The 18,864-nt window shown below is 34.5% G+C and overlaps 1 protein-coding gene across 5 annotated transcripts in view; it reads right to left on the bottom strand.

The window, feature by feature from the left end:
- ZCWPW2 (zinc finger CW-type and PWWP domain containing 2) overlaps positions 1-18,864 on the bottom strand; it is a 150,001-nt gene that overhangs the window by 43,801 nt on the left and 87,336 nt on the right. For all 5 annotated transcript variants that reach the window (XR_006889307.1, XR_006889308.1, XM_046665760.1 and 2 more), the window contains one exon: positions 11,414-11,528. Coding sequence is in view for 3 of the 5 variants with exons in the window: in XM_046665760.1 (XP_046521716.1) it covers positions 11,414-11,528 (115 nt within the window). In the remaining 2 variants the exon portion in view is untranslated. The remainder of the gene's footprint in view (positions 1-11,413; positions 11,529-18,864) is intronic.

An 18,864-nucleotide genomic window follows, 5' to 3' on the forward strand; every position in this document is an offset into this window, starting at 1 on the left:
TTAAAAAAATGTTCAATCTGGACTTCCATAGCTGAATACGTTATATGTAAATATTTATTCATAGATATGTTTTATAAATCTTAACATTGTAGTAATGAAAAATGGAAAGAGCTATGGACATTAATAATAAAATTTTAGTGTTACATTTAACATTAAAGAAAAATACATAAAAATTTAGTTTATCAATATAAGACTATAATTCATGACATGTAAAACAAACAAAAAGAATATTCATGCATATGAGTAAACAAATGCTTGCTCTCTAAAAGCAAATTTTACAGTAAAAAAAAAATTATTGGCATAAAACAGTAGATATCCAGAAGAGCAGGTTATTATATTTATACCTACAATAGGCTAGATGCATGTAAACTGCCATCTTTCCTATGTTCAGCTGTGTATTTGAAATAATCCCTTCTTCTAGAATACCCTTTCTCTGCACTGATGAATGTAGAAGAACATCCACCATCACAGATGAGTCCTCCAACTAGAAGAAATACCCACCTCTTTTGCTAATCTATAATCATCTTAGGTCACAGAACTTTCTTCCTTGTATCATGGTTACTTCTCCTTATGTCTAAGCATTCTGCAAGACTAGAATGTGTCTCAAAGGCAGGGACTATCTTTTACATGAAGTAGGTTCTCAATAATTTTTTATAACTAATAAATGTATATGTATTTTACTTGATCATGGATCTGAAATATACATTTTACCTAAACAAATTAATGTAATTTATTAATGAAAATACATAGAACATTTACGTGGTACAAGTTACCAAACTAGAAAGTGTAAGATATAAAACACAGTATATGTTCTCAGATTCTCAGTTTCTTAATTGATAAACTAGGAGTAATAATTATTTTTAGCTAATAAAAACATTTTGGGTGTGTGTGTATGTGTGAGGGAGAGAGAGATAGAGAAGCAGAGACAGAGAGAGAGAGAGAGAGATCTTAACCATTGGAATACCAGGAAAAATAGTTTATTGATGATATATTTTACTATTGTATCATCTTTTTAAGTGATTTCATCATTCTTCCACTTAAATAAATAATTATTTTAGTCTTTTTAACATAGTTGGGACTAATTGATGAGTAATAATAAAAAAGCAAAATATTTCAAGATATAGAAAAAATAAAGATCACTGAAATCTCATAATGTATTTTACATTTGTAAAAGCACCTAGTGGCACCTGATAGTAATTATAAGATAGAATAAGTTTTGTTGTATTAAAAATTTTTTTCTCCTTCTTCTTTTGAAGACCTCTAATAACAATAAAGTCATGATGAAATACCAAACTGTACATATGGTTAAAACTGTATAAAAAAAACCCTCAAAAACTAAAATTGGGTCCAATGGTCCCTGATTATATCCTGTGGGTTACTGAAAATAGAATAGAAATTTGTTATGTTTCTCCTCAAAATATATGTCATTCATATGTAAAATTTTCAGTAGGCAGATGAATTTGGAACAGAAATATCCAAACTGTTGTTCAAGGAGCTTTTATGTTCAAAAGCTGCAGAACCATCTCCCAATGCAACAAGGGAGTGTTTTGTGAAGTATCAACAACCACTCTGATTTTCAAATGCTACAGGGAAATTCTGATGTAATACTTAAAAACATTACAATTACTAGTAATTTCGCTATTAATAACAGTAGGTCCGTGTTCTACTTCAGCAACATTAACCACTTTCTAAGAGCTGAATTTTCCTTAGTGAGAAAGGTTTAATTTCTTTCCCTGAGAAATCTCTGCATGTAGGGACCCTCACATACAGAGTAAAAAGCAGTTAACAGGAAATACAGATTTGGATAATTGAAAGGGTCTTTACTCCTCCTCTGAGCTATATTCACATCATGTTTTTAAAGTGTAAAAGAGGAGCTGCAGGTAGAAAATGAAAATGTTCCAAATGAGTAGAGGTGGTTATGTCTCATGACTCATAACAGACGTTAAAAAATTTTTATTTACAACCATATTAGAGAGGAATACAAATATTGACATAAATCATTGGCTTCTCTTCCTTAAATAATTTTTTTAAAGCTTGTCCTCCATTCATGGCCTCAGAAAACTGTCAGTGTGTGCTTCTTTAAATGTGATAGCTGAGAGCATTTTATTAAAAAGGTAGAGGATAGTTCAGTTTCCAGTATGGCATGTAAGAAGCTTGGAAGTCACCACACCATCCTAACAACAAGTAAAAAGCCGAACAAACTGAAAATCAATAACTCTTCTCATATCCCTCAGAGAAGTGAGGTCACAGGGCAAACTACTGCCCCCAAGTTTGGACAGACAGGTGAATACAGAGAATCATAACTTACCAGAGCAGAAATCTCAAGAACCAGTCAGTGCTGTAACTGATGAATTGCTGGACCCTCAGTGTGAACAAGCCTGAGACAAAAACTCTAGGGGGACCCAGTCACGGGGGAGAGAGACCCACTCTTGTGAGTTTACCTCCAGGAACTCTACCAGGTCCTCACAGCAAAGATTAGAGAAAAATTCCCTTGTGCTTTGGGCAGTGAGAGAAAGAAGTAACCATTCTGAAATAAGCCAGAGCATTTAGTTCTTTTTCACTAGGCCTACCATCAAGAGAAACTATTTTACCAGAGCCTAACCTGTTGGGTTTTTTTCAGGGCTAGCCAATGTGGAGAAAGGGAAATACCCAAATCCAGCCTGATCCAGCCTTCCACGTGGGAGAAAGGAAATATCCAATTCTGGCCACCTTTAGCCATCTTGTACCACCGAAGGGAGTGAAAAAAAAAATGAGAAGGACTTGTGAAGTTCAAAGTCCAGGACTGAAACCTAATCATTGGACTATAGAACGCTTCCTCTACCCCACACACCTTACCACTGTACTACTAAAGGCCTATTTACCACAGCTCCTTTTACCCAGTATCTCATTTCACCTTGACACCAAAAATTACAAGGCATACTAAAAGGCAAAAAACAGTTTGAAGTAACAGAGCCAGCATCAGAAGCAGATGCAGATATGTCAAAGATGTTGGAATTATCAAACAGTGAATTTAAAACAATTATGGTTAATATACTAAGTGTTCTAATGTTAAAAGTAGACAACATGCAAGAACAGATGGGTAATGTAAGCAGAGAGATGGAAATTCTAAGAAATAACAAAAAACAAATGCTAAAGACCAAAAACACCAAAACAGATTTGAAGAATGCCTTTGATGGACTCATCAGTAGTCTGGACCCAGCTGAAAGAATCTCTGAACCTCAGGATACATCAATAGAAATTTCAAAAAATAAAAAGCAAAGCTAAAAGACTGAAAAAAAACCCCCAAACAGAACAGAATATCCAAGATCTATGGCATAACCACAGAAGTGTAACATATGTGTAATGGGAATATTAGGAGGAAAAGAAAAAGTAAGAAGAAATATTTGAAGCAATGACTGAGAATTCCTCCAAATTAATGTCAGACACCAAACCACAGATAGAGGAAGTTCAGAGAATAGCAAGTAGGATAAATGCCAATAAAAACTACATCTAGGCATATCATATTTAAACCACAGGAAATCAAAGATAAAGAAAATATCTTGAAAGATGTCAGGGGGGGAAAACGCCTACCTATGAAGGAGCAAAGATAATAATTTCATCCAAAGTATCCTCAGAAATCATGCAAGCAAGAAGAGGATGGAGTGAAATATTTAGCATTGAGGGAAAAAAACCCCCCACCAAATTAGAATTCTGTACACTGTGAAATTATCCTTCAAAAGTAAAGGAATATATATTTTGTTGGACAAAGAAAAATTGAGGGAATTTGTTGCCAGTAGACCTGCCTTGCAAGAAATGTTAAAAAAGAGAAGAAAATGATACAGATCAGATAAAGAGAGGAGGAGCATCAGATAATGATTAAGTGAAGGTAAAATAAAAACTTTTATTTTTCTTATTCTTAATGTATCTACCAGGAAACAGTTTGTTCAAAATAATAATAGTTGGGGCTGGCCTGGTGGCACAGCGGTTAAGTTTGCACCTTCCACTTTGGTGGCCTGGGGTTCGCCAGTTCAGATCCCAGGTGCCGAAACGGCACCGCTTGGGAAGCTATGCTGTGATAGGCGTCCCACATATAAAGTAGAGGAAGATTGGCATGGATATTAGCTCAGGGCCAGTCTTCCTCAGCAAAAAGAGGAGGATTGGCAGCAGATGTTAGCTTAGGGCTAATCTTCCTCAAAAAATAAATAAATAAATAAATAAAATAATAATAGTAACAATATATTCAATTATGTATGCTTATGTGTGTACATATATATATATAAAAGCATGCTTATATGCTTATGTATATATATATATGCTTTTGTATATGCATAGGTACATGTTCATGTATAATGCAATGATGACAGCAATGATACAACGGACAAAGGAAGAATTAGAAAATTTTGTTATTATAAGGTACAAGCATTACTTATAAAGTGGTATAGTGCTATTTGAAAGTGGACTTGGATAACTTGTGAATGAATATTGCAAACTCTAGGAAAACAATTAAAAAAGTTAAAAAGAAAGTATCATTACTATGATAAGAAAGGAGAGAATAGAATTATATAAAATACTCAGTTAAAACCGCAAAAGGTAGAGAAAGAGTGGAAGAAAAAATAAGAACAAAAAATAAGGGAAAGGAATATAAAACTGTAACAAATATGGTAGACATTAATCCAAATGTATCAATAATCACTTTAAATGTCAATGATCTAAATATACCAAATAAAAGACAGAGACTGTCAGAATGGATCAACAAATAGGACCCAACTATATGTTGTCTACAAAAAACTCACTTTAAATATAAACATGTATATAGGTTAAAAATAAAAGGATAGAGAAAGATATACTATGTTAACATTAATTAAAACAAAGCAGGAGTAACTCTACTAATTTCAGACAGAGCAGACTTCAGAGCAAGGAAAACTATGAGGGATAAAGGGGAGCATTACATAATGATAAAGTAGTCAATACTCCAAAACATAACATCATTAATGTGAATGTGCCTAACAACAGAGTGTCAAAATATGTGAGACAAAAATTGACAGAACTCAAGAAGAAAGAAATGAATCAACTATTCTAATTGGAGACTTTAACACACTTCCATCAGAAATGGATAGATAAGAGCAAGCAGAAATCAGTAAGAATATAGTTGAACTTAACACCATCAACCAACTGGATAATAGACATCTACAGGCTACTTCATCCAACAACAGCAAAATAAAGATTCTTCTCAAGGTCATTTGGAACATTCACCAAGATAGACTACATTCTGGGCCATGAAACACACCTTAACAAATTTAAAAAAAATAGATGTCATATAATAGTCTGCTCTCAAACCACATGGAAACTAGAAATCAAAAACAGAAAGATAATTGGAAAACCAAAGTACTTAGAGATTAAACAACATGTTTCTAAATAACACATGGTCAAAAAAGAAATCTCAAGAGAAATTTAAAAATATGTTGAACTAAATGAAAATAAAAATACAGCTTATCAAAATTTGTGATATGCAGTGAAAGCAGTATTTAGAGGGGAATTTATAGTATTGAAAACATATTATGAAAGAATAAAGATCAAAAATAAATAATCTAAGCTTCCACCTTCAGAAACTCAGAGAAAGAAGAGCAAGTTAAATCTAAGGTAAACATAAGAAAAGAAAAATTAGAGCAGAAACCAATGAAATTGAAAACAGGAAGTCAACAGAGAAAATAAACAAAATGAAAGGTGTTTCTTTGAAAAGATCAATAAAGTCAATAAGCCTCTAGCCAGAATTAATCAAGAAAAAAAGAGAGAAAACATAAATTACTAATGTCCAAAATGAAAGAAAGGACATCACTACAGATCCCATGGACAGTAAAAGGATAATAAAGGAATGTTATGAGTAACTCTATGTCCACAACTTTGATAACCTAGATGAAAGGGACCAATTCCTTGAAAGACACTTTCTGCCAAAAGTCACACAAGAGGAAATACACAATCTGAAGGGACCTATATCTACTTAAAAAATTAAATCAATATAATAACCTTCCAAAACAGTAAGCAGCAAGCCCAGATGAGTTCAGTGGTGAATTCTGCCAAAGATTTAAGGAAGAAATTATACCAATTCCCTATCAACTCTTACAGAAGATAGAAGCAGAGGGAATACTTCCTAACTCATTCAATGAGGCCAGTATTATCCTAATAACAAAACTAAATAAAGACATTACAAAAAAACTACAGACCAATATCTCTCATGAACACAGATGAGAAAAACTCCTCAACAAAATATTAGGAAATCAAATCTAATAATGTATAAAAAGAATTACATACCACAGCCAAGTAGGGTTTATTCCAGGTAAACAAGGCTGGTTCAACATTCAAAATCAATTAATGCGATTCATGACATCAACAGGCAAAAGAAGAAAAGTTACATGATCATATCAATAAATGCAGATAAAGCATTTGACAAAAGCCAACACTTATTCACAACAAAAATTCTCAGTAAACTAGAAATAGGGGGAAACTTCCTCAACTTGATAAGGAGAATCTACAAAAACCTACAACTAACATCATACTTAATGGTGAGAAACTCCCACTAAGATCAAGAATAAGTCAAGGACGTTTCCCCCCACTACTCTTTTCAATATCATACTGAAACTCATAGCCAATGCAATAACACAAGAAAAAGAAAGAAAAGTACAGATTGAGAAGAAAGAAAGAAAATTGTCTTTGTTCGCTGATGACATGGTCATCTATGTAGAAAATCCAAAAGAATCAAGAAAAATACTCCTGGAACAAATAACTGATTATAACAAGGTTGCAGGACACGAGGTTAATATATAAAAGTCAATCACTTTCCTATTTATCAGCAATGAGCAAGTGGCATTTGAAGTTAAAAGCGCATTTCCATTTACACTACTGACACCCAAAATGAAATACTTAGGCATAAATCTAACAAAATAAAGACAAGAGCTATGTGAGGAAAACTAGAAAACTCTGATGATCAAAGAAGACCTAAATAAATGTGGATATAGTTCATGTTCATGTATGGAAGACTCATAACTGTCAAGATGTCAGTTCTTCCTAACTTGATCTATAGATTCAATGCAATCTTAATCAAAATCCCATCAAGTTATTTTGTAAATATCAACAAGCTGATTCTCTAGTTCATATGCAGTGGCCAAGACCCAGCTTAGCCAACACAGTATTGAAAAGGACAAAATCAGAGGCCTGATCCTACCTGACTTCAAAACTTACTATAAAGCTACAATAATCAAGACAGTGCAGTATTGGGAAAAGAATAAAAAAAGACCAATGAAACAGAGTAGAAGAGTCCAGAATGGACTCACATAAATACAGCTAACTGATCTCTGACAAAGGAGCAAAGACAATATGATGGAGAAAAGATAGTGTTTCAACCAATGATGTTAGAACAACTAGATATCCATATGCCAAAAAAACGAATCTAGACACAGGACTTACACCTTTCACAAACATCAACTTAAAATGGATCACAGATCTAAATGTAAAATGCAAAACTATACTGAACACTGGACACCACCAAATGCAGGTGAGGATGTGGAGAAACAGGATGTCATTCATTACTTGCAGGGATGCAAAATAGTACAACCACTTTGGAAGATAGTTTGGCGGTTTCTTATAAAACCAAACATACTTTTACCATATAACTGAGCAGTCACGCTCCTTGGTATTTACCCAAAGGAGCTGAAAACTTACATCCACAGAAAAACCTGTACACAGATGTTTATAGCAGCTTTATTCATAATTGTCAAAACTTGAAAACAACCAAGATATCCTTCAGTAGGTGAATGGATAAATAAACTGTGGTACATACAAACACTGGAATATTATTCAGTGCTAAAAAATAAAAGCTATAAAGACATGGGGGAAACTTAAATGCATATTACTAAATGAAAGAAGCCAATCTGAAAAGGCTACATATTATATGATTCCAACGATATGACATTCTGGAAAAACATATGACATACTATCTATGGAGACAGTAAATAGATCAGTGGTTGCCAGGTGTTGGTGGAGGAGTAGGAATGGGGGAGGAATGAATAGGTGAAACACAGGGGATTTTTAGGGCAGTGAAATGATTTTATATGATAACTACAGCAGCGAATACATGACATTATACATTTGTCAAAACTCATAATGTACAACACAAAGAGTGAACCCTAATGTAAACTACGGACTTTGGGTGATAATGATGTGTCAATGTTGGTTCATAGATTGCAACAAATGTATCACTATGGTGCTGGATATTGATAGTGCGGGATGCTGTCGGGGGGGCAGGGTGGCAGGGGGCATATGGGAACTCTGTACTTTCTGGTTAATTCTGCTGTAAACCTAAAACAGCTCTAAAAAATAAAGTCAATTAAAAAAAAACAACAAATAATTCTGGGGAAAAAAAGGTAGAGATAAAAATATCCACTCTAAAATATAGAGCATGTAAGAAAATATTAACCCTGCCAAGAACAAAAAATCCAAAGGCTTAATCATAAAGAGACTATATGGGTAACACTCTATTCATTTAAAAAATATGATTACAACTAAGACAAAAAAATAAAAAATGTTGGAGAGGTTGTGGAGAAAAGAGAACCCTCATACATTGCTGCTGGGAATGCAAACTGGTGCAGCCACTATGGAAAACAGTATGGAGATTTCTCAAACTAAAAATAGAAATACCATATGACCCAGCTATCCCACTACTGGGTATCTATCCAAAGAACTTGAAATCAACAATTCAAAGTGACATATGCACCCCTATGTTCATTGCAGCATTATTCACAACAGCTAAGCCATGGAAGCAACCCAAGTGTCCACTGACTGATGATTGGATAAAGATGATGTGGGATATATATACAATGGAATACTACTCAGCCATAAAAATAGACAAAATCGTCCCATTTGAAACAACATGGATGGACCTAGAGGGTATTATCTTAAACGAAATAAGCCAGATGGAGAAAGACAAACACCAGATAATTTCACTCATGTGAAAGACAAACACACACACAGACAAAGAGAACAGTTCAGTGGTTACTGGGGGAAGGGGGTTGGGGAGTGGGCACAGGGGGTGAAGGGCAGCACTTATATGGTGATGGATAAGTAATAATGTACAACTGAAATTTCATAATGTTGTAAACTATTGTGAACTCAATAAAAAAAAAAAGAGAGAACTTCCAAAAAAATATATATATATAATTACAATGAATGTTCCTATATAAGAAAAAGCTTTCTAGCCCCAGGAGAAGAATTCTTATTTGGAGTAATAGTTAATACAACAGAAACGGGTCAACCAAATCTTGTGGACAGGACTTTAAAATTTGTTATAGTATGATTGGATTGATCTTTACATATCAAATACTGACCCTGAAGATTTCAACAATTAAAGAGCTGCATCAAACATAATAGTGTGCCAATTTCAGCAGGGTAGGAAGAATTTCGGCCAAAAAATGAGTAGTAATTATCTCTGGGTTAGAAGAAGAAATTTCTGGGTGAAGAAATCTCCAAAGTTGCTAAGATGAAATGTGTGGTTTGCCTCTAAGCTACTCACCTTTTGTAAGATATCTGAATAATGGCTAATTATCTCTCAAAACTACTTTTGAACACAGTAAGAAGCTGAATATGTACTAGAATTCACCCTGGAAGCTAAGCAGACAAAAGGGTTAAATTGTCTATTTTGGAGATAATGAAGAGTGAGTACGAAATGAGTGAGCCTGTTATGACAGGCTGAACTCCAGGAAGTCTAACCATGCCCCTCCATTTTGGCTATCTCAGGGCCAAAATGAAAGTCTTTAGGCATATGGCTTTCTATAATCAGACTGAATTACATCAAATTCTGCACGCAAAAATCATCAGATTTTCAGCAAGAAAATGGTCTGCTGCTGCAAAACCAATCAGAAATAACCCCTCTCCAGAGTCTCTGGACAAGCAAGAATGCCAAAAGACCCAGACATAAACACCCTGGCACACACAGCAACAGCAAAGACATGGTTCCATAACTTATTGAGAGAGCGGATCTACTGCTAGTGTGAAATGGCTGTAATATAATGTTAAAAAGTAAATGACTATATTGCTTCAAAGTATTAATGTCTTAAAAAATGAAATATTTCAAAGTTTATTTTGGTTACACAAGAGAAATGCATAGTCTGTGCAAAACATAAAATTGTATTTGTGACAACAGAGTGAGTTCAACCTTTATTGCTAATAAACCAAGACATTATATCTTGAGCATAAGGAATAAAACTACATTTGAGGTAATAAACGTCTCTTTTCCTCATCTCCAAATAGTTGTGCTAGTCACTCTTTTTCCACTCTTTTCGAACATACTTATTTGCTTTAAAATCTAAACTTACATGACTGGGTTAATATTTAAACTTTTTCTTAAATACAATGTTTTCACATATAACTTTTAAAATTACATATTAAATTTTTCCAAAGGAGAAAAAAATATCACTGCTACTTTAAAATCAGTCATCACCAAAAGCCAGATCCTTCCATAGAGTAATCTGTTTTAGAACTTAAGGTGATAAAGTAACGAGAGATCTTGTAAGATAAAAAATTATGATCACTAAGCAGAAAAATTTAAAGACATATTTGTTTATTGAAAATTATCACTTTTATGGGACAATCATATTCTTTTGGAATTAAAAATGTATTATACTGACCATAATCCCTATGATGAACTCATTTAAAAAACTATCTATAAACCATAATATTTATGATTCAAAAAGAACTTTTTATTTTTTAAAAAATAACCTGGGGTTGACCCGGTGGCATAGTGGTTAAGTTTGCACGCTCCACTTCTGTGGCCCTGAGTTCGAAGGTTCAGATCCCAGGCACCAACCTACACACCACTCATCAAGCCATGCTGTGGCAGCATCCCACAGGCAACATAGAGGAAGATTGGCACAGATGTTAGCTCAGGGCCAATCTTTCTCACCAAAAAAACAAAAACCTGAAATAAAATACTATCATTTTTTCACCTAATTAAAAAAAGTTGATTATTTTTTATCTTTGCCTTGAATTTATTTAAAAATAAAACATTTTGAAAAATACTTTGTTCTGAAATAATACAGCATATCCAAGTGAAAGTTTCACCTCAAAAATATATTTTAAAGTTGTGGCTTTTAATTTTGAAATACACAAGAGGACCTTTGTAGATAGTCTAAGAGCAAAGAAGATGACAGAAGTGCTAATTAAAACCCTTGCATTTAAGTAGAGTGCATGTTTAGACACTGAAAATAGTTTCAGAGGGCAAAATACATACTATTAATCCACACGAAAATGACTTTTCAGTGGACAAAGATACACCATTTTCCTATGAAGATAAAGACAGATTTTTAAACGTGCAAACATATTTTGGAAAGCATGCATCTGAATAAATCCTTATTTTGGGGTGGTAAAAAATAAAATACTCACATACCCTTTTTTGACAGGTGGCACATTTCTAGTCTTTGCTCATGTGAGGATCCATAGAGGACGTGTGCTTCTTGTAGTGCACTTTTATACCACTTCTTCTTCTTCTTACATATTCCTGGCTAAAGAAACAGAAAAATAATAAGATTCCTTCTTTTTTTCTTTAAAGATTGGCCCTGAGCTAACATCTGTTGCCAATCTTCCTCTTTTGCTTCTTCTTCTCCCCAGAGCCCCCCCAGTACATAGTTGTATATTCTAGTTGTAGGTCCTTCTAGTTCTGCTATGTGGGATGCCACCTTAACATGGCTTGATGAGAGGTGCTAGGTCTGCACCCAGAATCTGAACCAGTGAAACCCTGGGCTACCAAAGCGGAGTGTGTGAACTTAACCACTCAGGCATGGGGCTGGCCCCAAGATTCCTTTTTAAGTATACACTTGTTCTTTTTAGTGAGGAAGATTGGCCCTGAGCTGACATCTGTGCCAATCTTCCTCTATTTTGTATGTGGGACATTGCCACAGCATGGCTTAATGAGTGGTGTGTAGGTCTGTGTCCAGGATCTGACCCCATGAACCCCAGGCCGCAGAAACGGAGTGTAAGAACTTAACCACTATGCCACTGGACCAGCCCCTAAATATATACTTTTGTTTTAATAGCCACTTGATCTAGCTGTTGAGCTGGAACTAAATCTAATTTAAGCAGTGTACAACGTATTACTTAGACTTTGGTATCTGACATTATTTTATTATTACTTTAGAATACAGCAAAGTTGTGGAAATTTTGCACGTTAATAGCCAAAAGGGTGAGATTCTTTTTATTTATTATTTATTATTTTTTTAGGAAGATTAGCTCAGAGGTAACTGCTACCAATCCTCCTCTTTTTCCTGAGAAAGAGTGGCCCTGAGCTAACATCTGTGCCCATCTTCCTCTACTTTATATGTGGGACGCCTACCACAGCACGGCCTGATGAGCGGCACCATGTCCGCACCCAGGATCCAAACCAGCGAACCCCAGGCGGCCAAAGCGGAATGTGTGAACTTAACCCCTGCGCCACCGGGCTGGCCCGAGGGTGAGATTCTTGATTCAGTAAGATAATATTTTAATATGATTCATCTCACCCTTAGAACGTTACAAAAAGTTAAGATGACCAATGTAACAAAGTAGTCAATATTAATCCATTTTATTAGAATAACGTTGATTCCCTTTTAAATAACATAGTGGTAGAATTTTAAGTAACATAGTGGTAACATAGTGGAAGTGGCAGAAATTGAAAAGTCAAGTTTCTTATTGTAAGAAAATTAATTCCATTCACATCTTGTTTTGGTGTCATGGCGGACAAGTTCCTTAAACTTTCTGTGCCCCAATTTCTTCATCTGTAAAATACGGACAACAGGTCATACATCATAAGTTTCATGAGTATGTATTAAATGAAATAACAGATGACAGTTTTCTGGCACAGTAGGTTCTCAATAAACGTTATTCTACTTGAATACAGAACTTTTTCTAAATGTTTATTTAATTTTATAAAAAATGTAATTTGAAAAGAAAAATAGAATGAAAGAATCTCTAGTTTAAAAATGAGTATGGGGGCCAGCCCTGTGGCCGAGTGTTTAAGTTCATGTGCTCTGTTTCAGCAGCACAGGGTTTCGCCAGTTTGAATCCTGGACGCGGACATGGCATCACTCATCAAGCCATGCTGAGGTAGCATCCCATGTGCCACAACTAGGAGGACCCACAACTAAAAATACATAACTATGTACCAGGGGGCTTTGGGAGAAAAAGGAAAAAAAAAATAAAAAATGACTATAAAAATTATCTCGCCCAATAATTTTTTCAGTGTTATTTTAGAACGTGCCCAAAAAAGGTTTTTATGTTTTTAAATGTTACAATTGATAAACTGCATGCCATCATTTTCTTTTTGAAAACTTTACTATCAAAAAGAATACAGGTATTTATTCTATTAATCCATATTTGCCACTTGCTTATAATAATCGTATCTTTATCTCAGATATGAGATAACTCACCCTTCACACAGAAATGGAAATCTATATAACACCTATATTCAATTCATTCAGAAAATGAAACTGTATATTTAAAGCTCTTTCTCAAATTCCACCTTATCCTTGGAGTCCCCAAATTAATATCAACTATCGGTTCCCATTACACTTAATGTTTTCATTTAATCATTTACTACATTCTGACTTTTATTATAGTTATTTGCATTCATGACTGTCTCCACCCATAAAAATGAAAGGTTCCTGAAGACAGAGATAATAAGCAACATTTCATCTTTGTATCTCTACAGTACCCATTTGCCTAATCTCACTGCATATTAAATAAGCATTCAGAAAGTGGTTTGCATGTGGTCCTGGATACTGATTTATTTGGTATAAAGGCAGTGAAACAATATGAGCAAACAAAAATCTACTTTTACACACAGAATCTTTAAATTTAATTTATTATTTCATAGGGAAAAAGATGACAAGATAGGCAGATACAGTTTGATAAACACTAGAAAATATAAACTAATTTAAGAACATTTAAGCTAGCATTTGCAGATTTAAGACATTTCTGCAACTCCAATGTTATAATGATGCTAAGTAAGAAATTATAGATACTGAAAAATCATCTAAAATCTGATATAGCAACTAAGCCATTGAAGTTAAGGAAATTTCTCGAAAAAAACCAATGCAATATATAGCTAAAGTGAACTTTGGTGAGTTTGGGTAACTGAAAAGCTTTTTTTAAAACCTGTGTCTGAGAGTCTTAAGAATTTATCAGTAAGTATGTGCCACCTAGTGGTAACACAATTAAACATCTTCTAAGGAACTCAAAAGCTAAGACTCTTATTTTATAAAGGATTTTGACCTCTAGTAAACAAAACAGCATGGTACTGGCAGAAAAACAGACATACAGATCAGTAGAACAGAAGTGAAATCCCAGAAATAAACCCACACATCCCTGGACAGCTAATCATTGACAAAGGAACCAAGAACATACAATGGAGAAAGGAAAGTCTCTTCAATAAATGGTGCTGGGAAAACTGGGCAGTCACATGAAAAGAATGAAAGTAGACCATTATCTTACACTATATACAAAAATTTACTCAAAATGGATTAAAGACTTGAATGTAAGACTTGAAACCATTAAAATCCTAGAAGAAAAACACAGGCAGTACACTCTTTGACATCAGTCTTAGTGGTATTTTTTTGAATATCATGTCTCTCTAAGCAAGGGAAACAAAAGAAAAAATAAACAAATGGGACCGCATCAAACTAAAAAGCACCTGAACAGCAAAGGAAACCATCAACAAAATGAAAAGACAACCTATCGATTGGGAGAAGATATCTGCAAATCATATATCTGATACGGGGTTAATATCCAAAATATATAAAGAACTCATACAACTCAACCACAAAAAAACAAACAACCAAATTGAAAAATGGGCAGAGGATCTGAATAGACATTTTTCTAAAGAAGATAGACAGATGGCCAACAGGCACATGAAAAATGTTTAACATCACTAATTATTAGGGAAATACAAATCAAAAGCACAATGAGATATCACCTCAAGCTTGTCAGAATGGCTATTATTAAAAAGACAAGAAATAACAAGTACTGGAGAGGATGTGGAGAAAAGAGAACCCTCATACACTGCTGATGGGAATGTAAATGGGTGCAGTCACTATGGAAAACAGTATGAAGATTCCTCAAAAAATTAAAACTATAATTACCATATGATCCAGCTCTTCCACTTCTGCGTATTTATCCAAAGAACACAAAAACATAAATTTGAAAAGATACATGCACCCCTATGTTCATTGTAGCATTATTCACAATAGCCAAGACTTGGAAGCAACCTAAGCACCCATCAATGGATGAATGTATAAAGAAGCTGTGGTATACGCATATGCAACGGAATACTACTCAGCCATAAAAAAGATGAAATCTTGCTATTTGCAACAACATGGATAAAACTTAAGGGTATTATGCTAAGTGAAATAAGTCAGATGGAGAAAGCCAAATACTGTATGATTTCACTTGTATGTGGAAGATACATGAACAACAACAACAAACAAACACATAGATATAGAGAATAGATTGGTGGTTACCACAGAGGAAGGGGAGTGAGGATGGGTGAAAGGGGTAAAAGGGCATATTTGTATGGTGATGGATGGCAACTAGACTTTTGGTGGTAAACATGATGTAGTCTATACAGAAATCGAAATATAGGGATGTACACCTGAAATTTATATATTGTTATAAACCAATGTTGCCTCAATAAAATAATTTAAGGGGCCAGCCCGTTGGTGTAGTAATCAGATTTAAGCACTCTGCTTTGGTGGACCAGGGTTCACAGGTTTGGATCTCAGGTGCAGACCTACACACTGTTCACCAGGCCAAGCTGCCACAGCTTCCCACATACAAAATGGAGGAAGATTGGCCCAGATGTTATCTCAGGGACAATCTTCCTCAAGCAAAGAGAGGAAGATTGAAAATGATGTTAGCTCGGGGACAATCTTCCTCAGCAGGAAAAAAAAAAAGAATTTTGAATTCCAGAATTAGGCTTAGCTATGCATTGTATTTTTCGACAAATTTGTTTTTTAACTGAAGAAGTGATAGGTGCACATTCTAAAAGTATAGAATGTGCCTCCTACCCATCCCTGGTACTGAGTGTTTCTCCCAAAGGCACCCATTATTACCAATTTGATTCATAGTCTTCCAGAGATATTGCATGCATCTACATGCAATACATTATCTATGTATCTATTTTTATAGAATTCTATGAATAGTTATATATACTTGGAGTTTTTCAATTTGTCTTGCAGATTGCTTCATTTATTTATTGATTCAACATATTCTAGACTCTCAGGATCTATCACTGAAGAAAACAGATAAAACTTACATTCTAGGTAGTGAAAAAGCCAATCTATAACCAGCATAACAAAGAAGTAAAGGCTGCAGTATATTGTAAGAGGTTATAAGTACTATACAATAAAGAAAACGTAAGCCAATACAGTGGTCAGGATAACTCTCATTGAAAAGGTGAGATTTGAGCAAAGATCCAAAGGAGGTCAGGGAGTTAGCCATGCAGATAGCCAAGGAAAGAGCACTGCAGGCAGAAACAAATGCTCTATGGAGGGAGAATACAAGTATATTCAATAAGCGTCAAAGAAGCCAAAGTAGCTGAGGCTGAATGAGGAAGAGGGAGAGTAATAAGGAACGTCAGAAAATCAACACGGGCCAGATCATGGAGGTCCTTTCAAGCCATTGTAGAGACTTTGGCTTTTACTCTGAGTGAAATGCGAGCCATTGCAGGCTTCTGAGCAGAAGAATGACATATGAGTTGACTTAATGTTTTAAAACAAACATTCTGGTTGCTTTGATGAGAATAGACTATACCGAAGCAAGTGTAGACGTAGGACAACTGGCTGTTGCAATAATCCAGGCAAGAAATGATGGTGGTGTAGACCAGGATAGTAGCAGCCACTGTGGTGATAACTGGTAGGATTCTGGATATAATTTGAAGGTAGAGCAAAAAGAATTTCCTGACCAACTGAAAACTTGTTGTGAGAGAGAGAGGATGACTCTAAGGCTTTTGGACTGAAGGAGTAGAAGGATGGAATTTGCTCTCTACTGAGATGGGGAAGGCTGTCAAGGAAGTGAGATTTGAAAGGAAGATCAAGAGTTCAGACATGTTGAGTATGACATGTCTATTATCCCATCAGAGATACTGAGTAGCAGTTTGGTAAGGGAATTCAGGAAAGAGAACTGAACTGCATATACACTTTGGGAATTATACACACATACACACGGTATTTAAAGTCAAGAAACTGAATGAGATAACCTAAGGAATGAGGAAACAGATGTATGTACATCCATATATGTGGTATGTAACATTATTTATTTGACAAATGCCCTAGTGATGGACATTTAGGTTGTTTCTAATATTATGCAATTTGAAATAATGCTGCAGTAAAAACTTTTTGTCCATATGTCATTTTGCCCACGTGAAAATATATTGAAGGATAAATTCCTAGATGTTGAATTACCAGGTTTAATGTATGTGTTTATTTTAAATTTTGGAAGCTATTGTGAAATCACTCTTGAATGAGAGGGTCATACATGCTCAATGCCACAAACAACATGTTTCCTCACACCCTAGAAACACTTACGTTATGAAACTTTTAGATCTCTGTCAATAATTTTCAAAGAAAAACGGCATTTCCTCTTTAGTATCATTTTCATTTCTTAAATTCAGTAATTATGAGCAATTCTTCATATTTTTCTCCAGCTTTATTGAGGTATAACTGACATACAACATTATGTAAATTTAAGGAGTACAAAATGATGATTTGATACACACATATATTGGCAAATTATTACCACAATAAGGTTAGTGAACTCCTCCATAAAACTCACATAATAATCATTTTTTGTGTGTGTAGTGAGAACATTTAAGATCTACTTTTTGGGCTGGCCCCACGGCCGAGTGGTTAAGTTCTCATGCTTTGCTTCGCCGGCCCGGGGTTTCACCATTTCAGATCCTGGGCACAGACCTAGCACTGCTCATCAAGCTATGCTGAGGCAGTGTCCCACGCAGCAGAGCTAGAAGGACTTACAACCAGAATATACAACTACTTACTGAGGGGCTTTGAGGAGAAGAAGGAAAAAAAAGAAGATAGGCAACAGATGTTAGCTCAGGTGCCAATCTTTAAAAAAAAAAAAAAAAGACCTACTTTCTTAACAACTTTCAAGTATATAATAACAATATTATTAACTATATTCATCATGCTGTACATTTGATCCCCAGACTTATTCACCAATTTTTTCCTGTTTTTAAAATCCATTTATATTTTCTTTTCTAGACTATTCAAGTCTTGTGTTAATATTTATATTGGTCTTTCTTCTATTGATTTGTAAGATACTTTTATATATTAAAAAAGTAGCCCTTTGCTATATGTGTTGCAAATATTTTCTCCTGTTTATAGTTTTTTAGTATACTTGTATTTTCTTTTTTGTTCATTTAAATCTTTCATCCTTCTAGAACCAATGTGGATGTGAGGTATAGCTTCCACTTCATTTTTTTCCCCAACTAGCTAGCCATTTGTACCCATGCAATTTATTAAACAATACAACTTTTCTTTAATTATTTAAATACAAGCTTAACCACTACCTATATATTTCCAAGTACTTTTGAGTCTATTTTTGAACTCGGTATTATTCTTTAATCTTTCAAATCACTGTTAGTATCAAAGGGCTTTAACTACTGGAGCTTTACTATAATTTTATATTTTATAGGCCTAACGCCCTCTTCTATGTTTAATTTTCCCACACATTTTAGAATTAGTTTTAAGTCCTTTTGTAAAATTCAGATTGCACTAAAATTAATTAGGGAGAATTGACATCTTTTTATATTACATATTCCATAAGAAGAAGATTATATCTTTCAATTTTCTT

The sequence above is a fragment of the Equus quagga genome, chromosome 1 (assembly GCF_021613505.1).
Source record: "Equus quagga isolate Etosha38 chromosome 1, UCLA_HA_Equagga_1.0, whole genome shotgun sequence".
Lineage (NCBI taxonomy): Eukaryota > Metazoa > Chordata > Mammalia > Perissodactyla > Equidae > Equus > Equus quagga.